At 38.6% G+C, this 18,218-nt stretch overlaps 2 protein-coding genes and 1 pseudogene across 6 annotated transcripts in view; 1 reads left to right on the forward strand and 2 right to left on the reverse strand.

Annotated features, from left to right (window-relative positions):
* Positions 1-409: 409 nt before the first annotated feature.
* On the reverse strand, positions 410-5,503 carry LOC111334971 (metabotropic glutamate receptor 2). Its single transcript, XM_022940781.2, is given in 2 exon segments — positions 410-1,494; positions 1,496-5,503. Coding segments are annotated over 2 exon segments (3,855 nt in total). The 5' UTR covers positions 4,864-5,503; the 3' UTR covers positions 410-1,007.
* A 9,473-nt stretch (positions 5,504-14,976) lies between these two features.
* LOC111334987 (uncharacterized) lies at positions 14,977-17,903 on the forward strand (annotated as a pseudogene). The gene is made up of 4 exons (XR_002695296.2): positions 14,977-15,109; positions 15,180-15,308; positions 16,136-16,218; positions 16,791-17,903. The product of XR_002695296.2 is annotated as an uncharacterized LOC111334987 (transcript).
* LOC111334986 (complex I assembly factor TIMMDC1, mitochondrial) overlaps positions 17,433-18,218 on the reverse strand; it is a 42,800-nt gene continuing 42,014 nt past the window's right edge. For all 4 annotated transcript variants that reach the window (XM_088761360.1, XM_088761361.1, XM_088761362.1 and 1 more), the window contains exon 8: positions 17,433-18,017. In XM_088761360.1, coding sequence (XP_088617486.1) covers positions 17,924-18,017 — 94 coding nt within the window. In that variant the 3' untranslated portion in view covers positions 17,433-17,923. The remainder of the gene's footprint in view (positions 18,018-18,218) is intronic.

The raw sequence follows: 18,218 nt of genomic DNA on the forward strand, positions 1-18,218 counted from the left end.
AGAGAATATAGATGTTAAATCTTGACTTTGGGGCTTAAAGACAAAAAACTTTCAAAGAGACAAAGATGCTTAACACTTTAGTTAACTCCCAAGAGTGACCAAGATAGAATTTCTCCTTACAATATCAATATAACATCAGGTAGAAAAGTGAATAGTGGAATATTAGCTGATCCAATACCAAATTCCTTGAACTAACTTCATGAGAATTCTGACAGACAGTAAGTAGAATTGGTAATGGATCTTGGGAGTACAACTTTTTTGTTGTTTTGTTTTTCGCTTTCCAATTATGGAGATGGCAAGGAGAACGAAATTCAACAAAAAATGCTCTGTCTTGATAGAGAAGAGTGAGATTTTGAAGCCTCTCTGCAAATCTGTCAGTGATCAAGTCTGATGAACTACTGACGATGAAAAAATTTGAAGCTGCTTTTTTATTCGAACACTGCTGATTTACAAACGGATTGTACTCCTTTAAAGAGCAGCTTAGTGTCTTGTTTTTTTTTTATAAAGAATTGTCGTGATTTCTTGACTCTAGAAAACCCACTAACGATTTGGGTATGTATATGTATATATATCATTTATTTACTGAATTTCTTTGTGTGTCTAATTTCAATCACCTGCGTTAGATGCTTTTGGTAGCATCCACTGAAGTTGTCACGCGATAGTGCGTGAAAGTTTCTTTACAAAGTTGCTTTCTTAGTAATAGAGTTTCAGCCCGTGTTTCCTAGCAACGAGAAATTTGCGCCACCATTTCAACCAATCAGATAAAAACTAAGGCATTCGCGTCTCGGTTGTTCACGCTTTCCCGCGCTTTTGGCAGCTCGCGTATATTTCAATTATTTGATTGGTTCCTGTTGATAACTTCCTTTGTTCTGATTGGTCGTTCTAATAATTTTGGTTTTGCTTCTTTCGACACTCAATGAAAAAGCGTTCTAGTGTTTAAAGGTTTTGCACCAGGCTTTGGGTGCGAAAACAAAACGACCTCCGTAGGAGGCTACATAAAAACGCTCTTACAGCACAGTTTCCATTTCTTTATCCTCTTCGCAAAGAAGTTTATCATTTTCAGTGGTAAAGTCGCTTTCTTCGCCATTAATGAGAACATGACAAACACTTCCATTTGGCTTAGAGCATAGTCTTTTTAACAAGCCATCCTTAATACTGCAGTTTTCTCCATTGATGAATGACTTGTTACCACTTTTTTGCCTATCTCCAGTGTTGTTTATCCTCGTTACGCTCAGATTAAGTGCGCAATCTTCTTGAGAGAAGACGCTGGCGAGAGAAGGCAAACTTACAGATTCACACCGATAATAGCGAGGATTTCTCAATTTCTTCGCCGGCTTGTTTTCATTCAGGTCCAACCCGTTCCTCGCAACACATCTATCACGAGATTTCTGGTTTAATATTCCTATCTTTCTTTTGCGTGTAGTGGCGTCATTTTGACCGCCCTGGTTCTCCGGCAACGTCACCGTGTTGTGACTGGCTATTTTCAGAATGTTTCTTAGTCTTCTCGCCAGGTTGGCTTGAACTTTTTCTTGCCAAGTGTGCGCGCAAAACTTCGATCAAGAAATCTCGGTTGTTGTTGGAGACTATAGTACCACAGTTTTGACAGGATAAACTATTACTCGTAGACGTTGTTTGTGTCTCTGGTTGACAATTATCCAGATTTGAAGCGCAAGTGGTAGGATTTTTACTCTCAGAATCACCGTTGGAAGTTTCAAACTCATCCCCGTAGTCATAATCATTTTGATTTTCAACGTCTGAGAGCAGAAAAACATCATCTTCGCAACTTTTTTTGTCATCATCTTCCGCGTTTAAGCGATCATCTTTTTCTTGGAGTTCATATAATTCCAGTTTCAGTCGTTCTAACCCCGCGCGAAGGTCTCGACTGTCTATAGCACCACTTCTTGTAGCAGACTCGCTACTGGCTCCGAACTGTTCGACCTCGTTTCCTTCCTCGATCATTTCCATGGAGGAAAGCATGGCAGACGGGGCCTGGAGACTACTCCTTCGGCGAGATGGGAGCAGCCTCGTTGGACTTCGCTCTGGACCTCGCTCGGGGTTTGTTCGACCTCCTGACAGCATGTCCGGACTGAGCGAGAAGGACCGAGTAGTTTTCTTGACTCTCGGAACTTCTTGGTGTTCTCCATCCTCGTCTTCGGGTCTGCTAAGTTCAATCGTTGGCAATGAGTGAATTCGTGTTTTTCTTCCTTCCCCGGCCTTGTCGCTGAAGTTGGAGTCTACACTTAAACGCTTCACAAACGATGCTGAAGGAGAAATGGTTCCCAAACGGATTGTCGAGGAGCGAGGCTGCATAGGTACATTTTTTTCAGGCCTCCATAGAATTATGTACAGCTTAGGTACAAACATGCAGCAGAGAGTTGACGAACCGCCTATGATAAACACAAAGCAGGTTATGGTAGTCCTGTAAATTCCTTTCGTTCCTATGTATGTTGGAATGAAAATTATTACAACTATACACGTTATCACCATGGTGAAGGTGATAAACTTGGCCTCGTTGTAATTCTCTGGTAATTTCCGCGTACGGAAAGCTTGATACGTGCAAGTCAATGCCAGCCCCATGTTGTACACCCACCAAATCACAGTGCAAATGTCAGGAAGCTCCTTACATTGTTTCAAAACTTCTTTCTTAGATTCGGAGATGAGTAATTTGCTCCCAGTCTCGCTGAAGAGCACGCACCCTCCTCCTATAAGGCATTCTACACCAGCTAAGCACAGTACCATCAACACTTGCCATTTTTTGGACAGGAAACTTGGTGTCCCTGTTTTCAAAAGCTTGCGATTGAAAATACGTGATATGCGATTTGTCTTGGTGAGAAGTGTCCCAGCTATCAGCGCGGGGGAGAGACCTGTGACAAACGGAATTGTTCGGCAGACTTGGTCTGTTAGATTGACAAGAAAAGCGATGGGTGTTGCGTAGCACCACGCAATACCAAACAGCAGAATGTAACACAGTTCTTTGCTAGAGGCTCGCACAACGGGAGTCTCACGATAGACATAGTAAACTGCCAAGGTGCAAATTACAGACAGGATGCCAGCACCTGATATACAGATAATTATCACGCCTAGAGTGTCATTCCAGTGTAAAGACGTGGGCTGTATGGGCTCGCAACGCGAATGATTTTTACTTGCACGATATCCTTGCGGGCATGCAGTGCAGTCATCCATGTTGGATTGATTCGTGATAGTATTACCACTGCACAGACGGCACTCCCAGCAACATTTTGCGTGGTTCTTCTCAGGATTTTTGTGGTAACCAAGAGGACAGTCTTTGCTGCATTTAGAGAAAGGAATACCTTCTTGTGTGTGGTTCTTCAGATTTTCGTTAACCATATCAATGATTTTCATGTCCAGGTCGAGACAGGAACTCATAAACAGATTTGCGCCAAGAATATCACATTCCTTTCCACCCCATTTGCCAGCTTTCACGACGTCGTAATTTCCATCTCCAAGCCCTAAATGACGAATGTCATACACTCCAATAGCTTCCCCGAGATAGTCGAACGAAAATTGTTCCCTCGACTTTCCAGGAAATTTCACGTCTTCCAAGAACTCCAGAAATTTTCTTTGTTTAAAATTCTTTGTGATTTTCTTGGAGCAATCTTGATAAGGTTGGCAACCAAGCATGTTATGCAGTGCGTAGGCGACCGCCAGGACTGCATCCATCACGTACTGCGCTTTAGGATAATGTTCAAAAGTGTCCCTGTAAAAAGCTGGATTATGCGCAACTTTTAAATACTCATATTCACGCATCCAAGGATTTCGCTTCCTTCTTTTGTCTGTAAAACTCGTAAAGTATTTATCAAACTCTTTGATATGTACAACTTCTGGCACGACACCAAACATTCCGCGTAGAATGTCTTCGTTTCCCTTCAGGACTTGTTTTGAGTCGCCCCAAGCGTCTGAACCTATCCAAACGTACTTTTCTTTCGACATTGACTCATGCTGACGAAATTTGTCTATCAAAATCTTCGCGTCGTGTAGCTGTGCAAAGAGAATAACAACCCTTGCCTTAGAATTTGCTCGCATCTTCTGGAATATTTCCTCGAATTCTGCATCTGTAGAGCGTTTTGTAAATCGCTTATCCACAGGAATACAAACGTCGTAGCTATCCCCGAAGCCGTCGAGTGCTCGTTTAAAGGCCTCGATACCAGATCGGCCGTACTCGCTTTCCGAAGCCAAAGTTATCACGTAGTTCCACTTCATCTTTCGAACAAGATCCGCCATCACTTTTGCTTGTAACATATCATTAGGTACAGTTCTCAAGAAGTAACGAAATCGTACCTTGTTACTTAACAAACTACTTGTCGATGCGTAGCTAACCACGGGCACGTAAAACAAGCCGCAGAGATTTGTAACCGCCATTGATACTCCGCTGTAAGCTGCACCGACCACAGCAATGGTCTGAAACTTTTCCTTTTCGTAACTTGAGCCGCACTGATCCTTAACGTGCGCGTTGCGAATAAACGAGAAATTCAGTGACTCGCGGACGGCGTAATCAGCGCTACCACACGTATCTTTTATGTCCATACCTATGGTTATATTTGGCAGCACAACATCTTTAAGTGGCCCTTCATTTAGCATATCCATAGTAAAAAGCATCGCTTCCACCGCTTCAAAGCCTCTTGTGTTGAGTCTTCCCTGGCAAGTGAAAGAATCCGGGTTTTGTTGTTCTTCAGCCTCCGTGGGCGAAAAATGAACTGGCGATAAACCTCCGATCACGAAATCTCCTTTAGTAAAGGCATAGCTTAAACTCTCAGTTTTTTCTTTTGTGTTTTGGGTGAAGACAAGCCGACATAGCCAACAGAAAAGACATGTTGTCATAAGCATGTTCAATGTTTTCTTCATTGTAGGCGCCGCACGAGATGAAATGGAATTAAATTTTCTTCTTATAAACCATTTTGTCCAGATTAGTTCACAATCGTCCCGCTCGATTTTGAGTGTGGAGACAGACGAACTTAGGCCCTGAGAACTAAACAAAAATATGGAAATGCATTAAACCGGAGATACAGATGTCATACTTCGCTCAAAGGGCTCTCATAAGATTATCAGAGTGGCTAGGCAGAGATTGGCTCAGGCAAGACAATAGGGGCTCATTTGAACATTTCAAAAATAGACCATTTTAAGCAATTCCCACAAAAAAGTACAATCCAATTCGACGACATACCTGGAAGTATTAACAAAACCAAACACGCTGGTGGTACAAAGGTGTAAAAATAAATAATTAAATCTTCTTTTCGTAAATTAGCTTAGCACCTAGTCGACGAAGGAAAAACACAATGGAAAGTGAATCGACTTTTAGCCTCTTGAGCGTCAAACGAAATGAGCAGACAAGTTCCCTCAAGGGGCTTTGTTTGACCGATTTGTATTGAAGGCAATTTTGTATTGTTTCCTCGCTTTGTGTCGTTCGTTTTCGATTTAGAATTAACAGGAGCAATTGATACGATTACTAAGGTTTCCTTCGGAAGTGAAAACCGTTGTCTCGAGTACAAGTAAAAAACATTGAATACGTGAGCTTGATGTTTTGGAACAAAAGCAATCTTTTATCTTAAGTAAGGTTCTCGGTGTTTTTGTTGTTACACGATGGGCTACAAAAATAGAATAATCCGGGATAAGAAGATCTTTATCAATTTTATCTTGCAATCTTGACACAAGTTAAAATTGACTAATGGGCGTCCGATGTTTCAACACGGACGTACAGAGAGGCTTTTTCCTCAAACGCACTAAATTTAAGAGACTCACTTCATTTTTAAAATGCCTTAGAAATTAAAAAGACTTTGAACGTGACAACAACGAGATGAATTTTTTTCTTTTGTCTGATCATGATGCATTATTACGTAAGAATATTTGCAAGTTCTATTTTTGTCTACTATTGAATTTGCAGATTAAAATAACTTTGGCGCCTGCGTAGCATCACGGTTACTATAACAACAAGGCAGAATGGACAATTGCCGTGTAACGCGACCAAATTTGGTCTCTAAAAATAGAATGAATAAAGGAATAAATATTATTCACTTCCACCCGCATTAACATTTTCACCAGATCTAGAGTTCAAGTTTGTTCAAGCACTTCCAAAGCTGACTGAATTCTTGAAACATTATTGCAAACTAAGGTTACAAGAAGGTTGCGGTTAGACCAGGAGCCATAGAACATGCTCGAGATAAATCCTTGATGTCGTTTCTATTAATTCGAAAAGATTAAGACATTAATGCATTGCTTACGGGATCAACTGAGCAAAAGTGTAAGGCTGTTGTTCAACTGTGAGCACATGTACAGAGACAAAATGTAGTGTCTCGGCGGGGAGCCGAGAGCCAAGACACATGAGTTCCACGACTTGTGTTTGACTGGCATACAAAACATAATTTCAAATCCGCTTCGATTAGAAACTAAAACGAGTCGTTTTGGTTCTTAGCCGTGGCGTTAAATTTGTAGGTTAATAACTCCCGAGTCATCAACTAACAAAGAAAACTAGTATCGTTATCTCAAGTTTTAGCTAGTTCATTTCCTTCTGCTGTCTGATACATCATAATGTATGAGGTAATTGTCACGTCGACGTAAAGCCCAACGAATTTGAAACGACGAGTGATCCAGAATAAATGATAATGAAAAATATGTCAAAAGTGTCGGCCGACAATTTTCTGCGTATTGAAAGCGGCAACCGTTGCCGCTTTCAATACGCAGAAAATTGTCTGCTGACATTAAAAATATGCAAGTTTTGAAGACCGAACTTTTACTTCGTAAAGAGTTCGAGTCTTCGAGGATGATTCAACAAGGCTATTTTTAATAAAAGATCTTATGAAGAATTACATCTCTTGTGACTGACAAGCTGAAAAGTCAGACAATAATGACAAGAGAGATCGAGGAAGCAAAAGAAGAATCTTACCTAGCGAGCTCGTGTCTGGCAGGCAGGAATCTACGTTTCTGAGTTTTTATTGAGGAAAACAAGAAAAGCGAATATCTGGTTTAGAAAAAAAAATTATGATTCGATTTCTCCAGATACCTTTCGTGTCTTGGGAGAGACGTTTGCTTAATCTCTCAATTATCGAAAGACAATAACGTATATGAATGATTAAATTGTTTTGTTCTGCGTTCAATATTGGCTCACTTGTTTCGTAATTACATATTTTGCCAGATCCGTTTGATCAAGAGCTTGTTTTACCAAAAGTTGCTGGCAAAGTCACACATTTCTAACCTAATCACAAACTGAAAAAAAAAAAAAAGAGATAAAGTATTCCTTTTTGTTTAGAAATTTCCTATCGATTTGTAAATACTTGCTCAAAAACTGACCGAAAACTTTTGCTGCTTGCCATCTGACATTTCGCAATTTCCTTTAATTCCATCGATGTTAATCCGTTCTTTTCATTCTGCAATGCTTAGTATTTTTCTATAGCCGTTTTCCCAATACCTGCACCTGGAGGCCAACGCACGATTCCGTGAAAACTACAACAGCAACAAAAGTAAAGAAAAAAGCTTTGCATGCATGCACGCAAACAAAAGCCGCTCTGCTCCATAATGGGGTATTTCATTAGCAGGGTCTTTACATTGGGAGGCTACTTGCTATTCCTTCAAGGACTTATTTCCCATCCTTTCTATACATACTGAGTACTTTATTTATCTTTAACCTTAACTGCAGCTACAATTGTTCCAGTATCACAAAATTATGAGAATGAAGAGTGACCGACATCCCGAAATAACGTTAATTAGTTAAAAATGCCAGGTTGCAAGTAAATCAGTATAATTTTGCATCCGGTTTATGGTCGCTAGTTGAAATAAAAAGTTTGCAATGTAAATGTACGAGTACACTTGATAAAATTAGTTACATGGAGTTTAATTTAGAAAAAAAACAGAAGACTGAGTACATACTGCTTCAATAAACCTCAGGCTTCTTATCTGTCACTGCTAAAATTGTAGCTCACCTAAGTCATTCCTCTACTTGAACTAAAAACTGTTGGTGATAAGATGGCGTTTTAATTCAGTTGCGCGTATGAGGATATCTTCATTTATTGAATCCCAAATCACAAGTCCTTGAAACAGGATATTGAATTTTTCATAATAAGTTCTTATCTTAGGAAGATCATAAATCCGCATGTCTTATACATGTATGTGGATCTTTATAGGCCCACTTTAAACTCAGAAGGTGCTTCGTTCATATACTTTGATTGAAAATATTTTGTGCCTTTCCTAAGCTGATGTATGCGATAACGATAGAGGAGAACAAATTAAAAGACTGAAATTTAGACTGTCTTGACCGAACAGCTTAAAACAACTCTCTCCCCTATGGGTGTGAGTGAAATTCCAAGCCTCTAACAGCACAGTTTTCTTGATCCCTTCCTATACCTTAAATGGTGACACAAGAGATCATGAATTATTTTCTCAAGCGGGAAATCCGTAAGCAAGATAAGGTGAATCCTGTGTTCTGATTGGCTACCCAAGAGGGCAGGATGGGCCGTCTTACCTGCTCGGTCAATAACATATAAATATTAACCAATGTATCTGTGGCCTGAAACAAGGTTCCCACCTCTTCAATTCCAAGCTCTCCCCTCTTGCTCCCTCGGAAAGCAAAATAGACAGGTTAATTTGTAAGTTTACATTATTTGGTTAGTTCAAATTGCCATAGATTCTTTAACTGTTCGGGGGGGGGAGGGGAGGGGGACGATGGTTGGCGGGGGCGAATGTACAGTACAGTTTGAACTGTTACTATTTACGTTCTTTTATTCTACTTCCTGGCCTGTAACTTTCCATCTTTTATTATTTATCACTGGGGGTAAGAGGGGAGAGAACTTTTGGGGGGGGGGATCACATGGTTTTCAGGGGGAGAAGGAGGGGTATCAGTCAGCGCCAACAGAGTATAAAGGGGGACACTGATTGCCATCTCATTGCCAATGAGGGGGTAGGGGGTTTATACAAATATTGCACATTCTACCTCCTCTCCAGGTCATAATGACCGCTCTCCATGAACGTGGAGCCTCGTTCCTGAGTTCATAATAGGGACTTTAAGCAAACCACGACGGCTACGGCGACGAGGACGTGGAAAAACAAGAGACCTAATTGGCAGAACAATAGCCCAGCACGTGCGTTTTAAAACTTTGTACATTTCTTAGCCGTCCTTTGCAAAACAACAACGTGAAATCACCAAAATTTGCGTCGTCTGTGAAGCGAAACCGCGGCGGCAAGTTATTTTAATTTACATTTGGAACTCAACGCTACTTTTGTGCGTTATGTTGAGTTTGAGGTCTGGCGCCCTATGAGACGGTAAACACATGCAGCCATTTTCGAAATTCTAACTAAAAGTAGAAACTCGTTTTTTAATCGACGTCTTCCGTAGCGTTGCCGTCCTGACTGCTTAAAGTCCCTAGTTATTGTTGAACGACACCGTATTAAGTGATCACATTGTATTAAGCAGTTCCTAAATCACTGGAATTTTCACCTCTATTTAGCGGTTACCTCCAGTGATGAACAGTCGTATAGTCACCCCTAACTGAGACCCGACGGCCTTTTTGTATTGTCCTTCACCTGTATTCAGCAATCATAATTCAAAACGAGACCTCTCCTGAATACAACTAAGAATAATGTTCAATTAAAATTTAAGCCATAAAATAAATGTTAGTAGAGTTTTTTTGACGAATTTTGTACATCAATTATGGCATAATATGGCGTTTTGTATCAGTGTTGACAATAGACCATTTTACAGTTGTATACTTAGTTGCCAAGCCTTTGATTTGAAGTGAGGCTTGATAGAGACCAGTATCTAGTTAGCATGATAACAAAATAATTTACAGGTTACCCTTAGCCTCACTCCCATTGAAAGGCTTGGCAACCAAGCATGCAACTGTAAAATGGACTATTCCCCTACCTGTGGAACCTTGTACCGCAAGTCAACTTGTATTCAGCACTCACTCCAACATTCCCTATGAGTGAGCGCTAAATACAGGATTGACTGTTTTGTCGTTTAAAGACTCATTGATCCTGAATTTGTCTTCATTTTGGATAGCAATGTTTGTACCTTTATTTTTTGTTTCCTACACTACGCGCCATGCGCTATTGTGAAGTGAATTAATGTAAATTAATAAACTTACCCCCTTAAGTAAAAAAAATCCCAGAAAAAGCAACAGGATTGCATCATAAAGGCTGCGCCATTGAATATTGTATAGAAAGGGCGCAATATAAATAAGGAATTCATTCATTCATTCATTCATTCATAAAATTTCCTTCAATCGACCTGCGTCTGCTACTGGTCTGGCGTTGTTTTTTTCCTCAGAAAGAGCCATGGGATTGGATGAATTAAATCATTCTCTGACAAAAATAATCGGATATGGGAGGACTCTTTCTATTGCCCACATGGTTTTTCTTTGTTTCCTCACAAATAGATTTTCACACATACATATAAAACCTTTACCTCCTCTCGGATCTGAGAGTAGCTATACAAAATTAGCTAAAATCTTCGAGAAATATAAAATGTTTTCAAAAACAAATGAAATCAAAATAACATGATATAAGATCCATTACTATGATTAAACAAATAATTTGTTTCACTCACGGCAAAAGTATCCAGCCTTTAGCCACGAACTGTTGACATTATCCGAATATCTTCATCATTTCCGCTTTATTATCTAGCATTTCCTTTCTGATTTCAAGTTCACATCTTAATCTTGATGTCAAAATGCTAAACAATGCCTTTTAGTGGCCGCGGTTTAAACTTCGGGCATTTTTTGTACTCTTTGACGCTTGCATAAAGATGTTTTAATAAAATGCAATAGGTACTAGCTAGAAAAAAAGGGTCTTTCTTGTAATATAAATTCTAATTCGGCATCAACTCTTAATTTGTTCCCTCAGAAAATTTCAAATTAGAATGCGAAAAGAATACGAAATATATATATAGTTAGTGTTAGGCTAAAACGAAAACCATACCAAATGCTAGCTCACGTGGTAAGTTCGTAAGAAAATATTACAAAAATATATATATAAACCTGCAGGATTTCGTGGGCTCATCGGACCGAAAGTTTCGCAATCCTAAATTTTTCATTTACCAATAGTTTATCTTGCCTGGTTTTAATTGAGAACCAAACTTATTGCCGCGTAAAATTTCCCGAAATCCGACTGATAAAAATATCAGTCATCCCAATACAAAAATGCTGTTAATTCTCCTTTAGGTAAAAACAAAGTTCACCATATGCCAAAATGTGACGTATTGAGGGAATGTTATGACGTCTGACAAAACCAGTAACCCAATTGCGAAACATGCAAGGCAACAAGAATCGATTCCTCTAATTTTAATTGACCAAGATTAAGCAGTTAAAAATAAATAAATAACTAACAGCGACCTTAGAAGCGAATGTCTAAACGTCATTTCAGTCTCTTCTTGCGTCATTGTTTAAAGGTGTTAATCTTTTCCCAAATGTTACACAGGCCCGTGATAATTAAGTAGAGCAGTAGGTCTCCTAAACGTTAAACCTTCCTGGGTATGGGGGGCCGGTCATTATTCCGGGACGGGGGGGGGGGAGAAGGGGCGGAAGAGTTTGGCTCTGTGACGATGAAGTTTTATCTGAAACCCCCCCCCCCCCCAATTGGCTCTAAAATATCTAAAATATTCTAATGTTCTAATGACCCCTACCCCCTTCAACTTCATTTACAGTTAAATGGCAGTAAATTTTCTATGGTCTGCCTATGTGACAATTGTTTTCGGTTTTCGGAGACCCGTCCTCCTCGGTTACAAAATGGCGTTTCTTGACTCAGATGGGTCTTTCGATGTTTCCCTAATCACTGAGGTAAACTGGTCTGTTGCATAATACATTGACGACTTGTCGATTGAAATATAAAGATATATCCGAAATCTGCACTGACCGTTCAGTTATATGGTCTAAATTCTTTTAGCTATTCATCTGTTAAGTACTGGAACTCCCTCTCTGACCACTTTAGAAAGACTGTAGATTATAGTGAATTTAACCGCAAACTGTTAGTGCATGGTTTCTGTTAACATTACATTAATATTACATTATATTATTATATTAATGATTATTATATTATATTATTACATTATGAATTATTTTTTCATCTTTTTAGCCTTGTTCTTGCTGTAACTTTTAAAATTAGTAATTAGGATCAGAGATACTAGCTTGTAAGCTACACTGAAATCCGAGGATAAATAAAGCTTATGTATGTATGTATGTATGCATGCATGCATGTATGTATGTATGTATGTATGTATGCATGTATGTATGTATGTATGTATGCATGCATGTATGTATGTAGGTATGTATGTATGCATGCATGTATGTATGTATGTATGCATGTATGTATGTATGTATGTATGCATGCATGTATGTATGTATGTATGCATGCATGCATGTATGTATGTATGCATGCATGCATGCATGTATGTATGTATGTATGTATGCATGCATGCATGCATGCATGTATGTATGTATGTATGTATGTATGTATGTATGTATGTATGTATTGGAAACACTTACGAGATCTCGGTTCAACCTGTACCTATTACCTCGACCTTTTTTTATTCTGGTTATTCCAGAGTGTTAATAGGGCGGGACCTGAAAACGCATTAATTTTGCGGCAAAACGTAAAGTGAGACTGGCAGGTGTCAGGTTTGAAGAAAATGAACATTTGCGACTAATAAGACACCTGGGATGGCCAAAAATAATTCTTGGTAATGTTTGCCCCAAATAGCAAATTGATTTAATTGTTTTCCTCTGTTGAGGAAAGCAGAAACTGCTACATATGACGGACGGCTATACTGACGAGGTGATTACGTATTAAACTTTCTGGTTAAGAAGAATAAACTGTTATAATCGCGGTGTAATCGACTTTGACCGCCAATCATGGGTAATTTCTCCCCAAATCACCTGTACACTTTGAATTAGTTTTAAGAATATTATCTTCACGCGGATCGCAAGAAATTATTATTCATAATTGCGAAGCAGAAATTAACTGGCGGAAGATTTTTTTTAAATCTTGGAGGCTACTTTCCCCTAAATTTTGCATGAGATCGTTTGTTTTAAGTGCGAAACACACCAACGAGATTTACGTTCCGAGAAAAATCCGGTGAAGATATCTTGCCTTACCTTATTTAAAACGTTTCAATGACGCTAATTATAAACTGACTAAGGCCTAAATTGGTTTACATTAGATGCTGATGGTTTGGCAATGGATGATAAAAAAACAGACTACTACAACTATTGTTATTACTGGTATTCTGATATCTTGACTGAAAACAGCTAAAATTCTGTTCTTTTCAAAAATCAGATCCCAATCTAGCTCTCCTTTTTCCTTTTGGCAGAGTCCGAGGGTTGTGGATTTCGATGGTCCATCCGAGACACAATACTTTTTATTTCAGAAAGAGAGCGTGTTTATGTTTTTCCTCGATGTTTACACAATCTCAAGCGATATACTTTATGTCTAAAATCAGCAATTTAGTGTGCATTAGTAGGACTGACGTAGAAAATTATTCCTAAGACAACGATATGTCATTTCGATTTCGTAACCTCGATCTTCGTGAAGATTATAGTTCTTGGTTTGAGAGTGAAAAAAATGTTTTGCCGCAATAATCTTACCTTAGAAGTCAAGATACTCCCGCATGTCTAATTCCCCTCGAAGTACCCTCTTCAATTCCATGCAAAATTTAACAGGCAGATTAAGTCGGATCGAATATAACAGGCGCACTTGATTTAAGGCCAATTTGACACAACTATTGAATCTGGTTGCAGAGCGTTTAAAACAATAGACTAGATGGACAGGTTAGAACTCTTTCAAGTGGTCGAATCAGGAATAAATTAGCTTAAATGATGCCTTTGTTGTGATGAATCGTTACATTTTCAAAGCTTTATTATTTTTCTTTTCTGAGTGCTCCCCCAAGTTTAAACCAATCCATATGACCATGAAAGTGACTTTCCCCTAAAGTGTAACGGCCTCCGCCACTTTTAAATTAGTGGCTTGTTTCAATTTTCAAGGGTACAATGTTTGGTTACCACAGGCAATCGTATTTTTATTGACGATGTTATCCGGGAAGAGCTCACAAGAAGGCAATAACATCAAATTGCAACAGAAACAAGGATTCAAAGTAAATTTGGAGTACACCGCACCGTGAGGCAAAACCAGGCCGGTGGAGGCTGCCTCGCAGTATATGTTGGTTGAAACAATGGGGAAAGAAAAATGGTCGGATCAAGAGTTTTTCACCATTCCACAAACTGAGTCGAGAGCGCCCTCGGTTTGTGCCCATCTCGGCCTCGTCCCAAGTTTTAAACTAAGATGAAAAAAATTAATTAATTAATTAAAAAAAAAATGTATAAAACAACAGAAAATAAGTAGAAACCCTTGAGCACCTTTTCTTTCTTTTTCCCATCGTCCCCTTCTTCCCCTCTTCATAGTGTTACTAGTCTCCCTCGACTTAATGACAGCAGGGGGAAAAATGCTACACGACTTTGGACCAGTCACTGGGACCACAGAGGCTTCTAAGTTTTTAAATACTAATTGGTTTTGACACACACACACACACACACACTCACACACACACACACACACACACACACACACACACACACACACACACATACATACATACATCATACATACATACATACATACATACATACATACATACATACATACATACATACATACATACATACATACATACATACATATATACATAGTTTATTTGGTAACGCAGATTACAGAATACGCAAGACTGAAATCATGATGTGGACCTGCCTAACATTGAGAATTATGAGGCAGCCGAGAAGGAAGTTGAGATCGCGTGGGAAACGCGTTAAAATTGTAGTAACATGGCAGTCGTCTCAATAAACCTACATCAAGAGAGGATAAGAAATGGAAAAAATCAAACAAACAAAATAAAAAGAATAATAATAAAACTCAGTGTAAGCCGAGACCGCGTGTAAACTGGGCAAGAAGAATCTTGGTTGATTGCGCTAAGGATTGGGAACGAATTTCTTTAGCGACCAATCAGACCGAAGAACCGGGATATTTGAAACTGTACTTAACATGGCCGCCGATCTTGAGCAAATCATCCCAAGAGCTGAGGAGAGTTCGATAGAAAACCAGAGTACTGTGCGACAAGAAGGTAACAAAATAAGTGTAAGATTAGATATATTTCTAAGTCGTATTTCAAGGTTTGATGTGTTTACTTTTAGACTCCAACTCTACGGATTATCCCTGGCAAACAGAGTTACAGATAACTCATGACCGCAGAAAAATAAACGACATTCTAGAACGTAGAGGTTCAGAGATTCGAAATATCTACGCGAGGAGCCAGAATTCAGGTACTGCTTGTTAAAATGACGAGTTACTTCAAGGTCGTGTTTGTTTGTTTGTGCTCTTTTTTAAATCTCTATAACTAAATACTAGTACTTGTCGACGTCCGTTTCACGGGAATCATAGCTTTACGTTCCTAGTTCACTTACCAGTCAGGGCCCAGTAATTCAAAGGGCAGATAATGATATCTAATGAAAAATCGCCATTTGAACAAAAAGTACTGTGATATCTACCGGATGCTATTTCCTTCATGACGTGAATTACAGTGATGTTGAAGGAAGCCCTTAACCACCATAGCTTGAAACTTTCAGTTAACATTTAAACTCTTATGATTGGTAGACATCTAATTTCTCCTAACAATATCACCCGTGAATCAAGCAATAAGGTCATAAGAATAAAGGAAATAATCACTACCAACGAAAGAAACTCTTGATTGTTAGACAAAATATTCTTGTAAGTACCATATAGGATATAGAAATTAAGAAACGAACGAGTGAGCGTAGCGAACGATTTTTTTTTTTATTTTTATACATCGCAACGAGTGAATAAAAATCGTTCAAACACTTTCCATAGTATGATGATTTTATTTCACACATAGTAGTTATATTCTTACTGACCGACACACGTTTCAAAGATTGGAAGCGAACGACTGTGAAAATACATCGCTCGTCCAATCAGAGACACAAACAATAATACTTCACAGTGTAAATCTCGGTATGTATAAAATGAAATAAATGTATAGAGAACAGTATGGACAAGTTGCATACTGATGTTAGGTTGTAAACGGCACACCTGTGATTTGTTTGTTTGTTTGGTTTTATTTTTTTTTTCACAGTAGAGGACTGCCACCTCCTCGAGAGAGAATGGTTAGCCTTGGTAACAGAAAAAGATAAGAACCTTCGCCAATAAATTGAAGAGGTAAAGGATATTTTTAAATTTGTTACAGAAACCAAATTATCTTGTTATAGTCCCTCCCCTCCCTCCTGCTGATGCAGCACCACGTTTTTTTATAGAAACTTACCCTTGTTATTCAATACTTTTCATCCTCCGATTCATGAGCTACTTCTAAGTAACAGCCCTTGTGGAGTATTAGCAAAGGGAAACTATCCGTGAATAAAGCAAAAACTTTTGTTGCTTTTCCTTCATATTTGAGTGTAATTGACACCAATCCTGATTCACAAACTACATTTGACATGTATGTTCAATTATCTATGCCTAGGCTATTGTTACAGCTACTGCATGGAACACGAGTACAATTTTCAAAGAAAACAGCTGTTGACCAATCAACAGCTTTTAATTTTTGTATGAACCTAACCTACTGCCCATGGGGGTCCAAAACAAAGACAATAAATTATCGTTTTTAACTTTATGAAACATGTACCAAAAGACACGACAGCCCTCCCAATTAACTCCCAATTGCCAAAATTCTGTAAAGAACTATTTAATTTTTTTGTTTTTAATTTTTGATTTCACATTTTCTTTTGAACCAGGAGAATGAACTGGCCAAGAGAAATCAGATCAAGAAACTTCATCAGGTTCTTGAATCCCTGGGAACATTCACCTTCAGCAGACCAAATGAAGCCATTTTGAAGCGAAATCTGGCAAAGATGTACCATCAAATCGGCAAATACTGCAGCAGGAATCAGATAGATGTGACAATGAAAGGCAACAACAATACTGTTAAGACCTCAGAAAGTCCCAATGAAAACATTCATGCTCCCCCACCACCGCCCCAAACACTGATACCCCCTCCCCCACCCCTTCCACCTCTGACCCCCCTTACAAGTTTCAAAGCTGCATCTCAAAATAATGCTAGAAACCCTTCAAGAAAGAGAGGTGCTTTGACTACAAAAAACAACCCAACTACCCCATGTGACCAAAGAAATGAGGAACTTCTTAAGAGGATAAGGGGGGGTTGTAGATCAGAGCTAAGGAGAACACCCTTTAAGCGTTCCCCTGGTGGTACGCCATTTAAAAGGCAGAGGCGAGTATCAGATAGTGATGGCTCTTATTTGATAACAGTGGCATTGAAGAAAAAATTTCAAAATGTAACTTTCCAAAGCCCCAGAGAAAATGACTCTCTAAGATCTTTTACTTCTTTTGAAGACTTGCAACAAAATTAAATCAATGTGTATGAAAAACAATTTCAAGTTTTTGAATGTGAAATTCCAAGAGCAAACATTTTATTACAATTATCATTTAAAGTTGACATGATGCCTATAGAGAGATACCCAAAAAAAAAAATTGTATCAGATCATAGTTGGAATGTTTAGGAAGTTAACATGAAACAATTTTTACAAATTCATCTTTTGTTTGTGATATTACATGTTTCTCAGTCCTGATCTGGAGATGAACGTGTCCTTGCCTAATCCTTTAAAATCTTTAAAATAACATGACAGAATTTCTCCATAAAATAACGATGCAACATCAAGCAGATGAGTGATGAGAAAAAAGAAAAATATCAATAAGGGCACTATAAGGTGATCCAATACCAAATTCTCCAAACTAACAAGATAAGTATTGTATGATAGACAGTAAGAAGAATTGCTATCAAGATCCTATGAGTTAAAGGGTTAAATTAAAGGCATTTATTTTTTTCAGGACATGAGCAGAAACAAAACTGTCATCTCTTGTTATCTTGTGTTCGATCTTCTTGGCTAAATTCCTTCTCTATGGATTCTATCAATGAACTGGTGGTAGCTTTCAGAATTTGTTTCCTGTAAGATGTAAATTAAATTCTAAAATAGGTTAAATATAATTTAGCTGAGAGGCAAATACATAAAGTGTGTCTGCGATTACTGATTCCAAGATGAACAAACAAACAAGTATTCCAAATAAACATTAATGAGTGTTTGAAAATCCCAACTAGCAGGAAGCAGATTAGTTGGCTATTTGCACAATGCAGGCGAAGAGTTGAA

This window comes from Stylophora pistillata, chromosome 5 (genome assembly GCF_964205215.1).
Source record: "Stylophora pistillata chromosome 5, jaStyPist1.2, whole genome shotgun sequence".
NCBI classification, from domain to species: Eukaryota; Metazoa; Cnidaria; class Anthozoa; order Scleractinia; family Pocilloporidae; genus Stylophora; species Stylophora pistillata.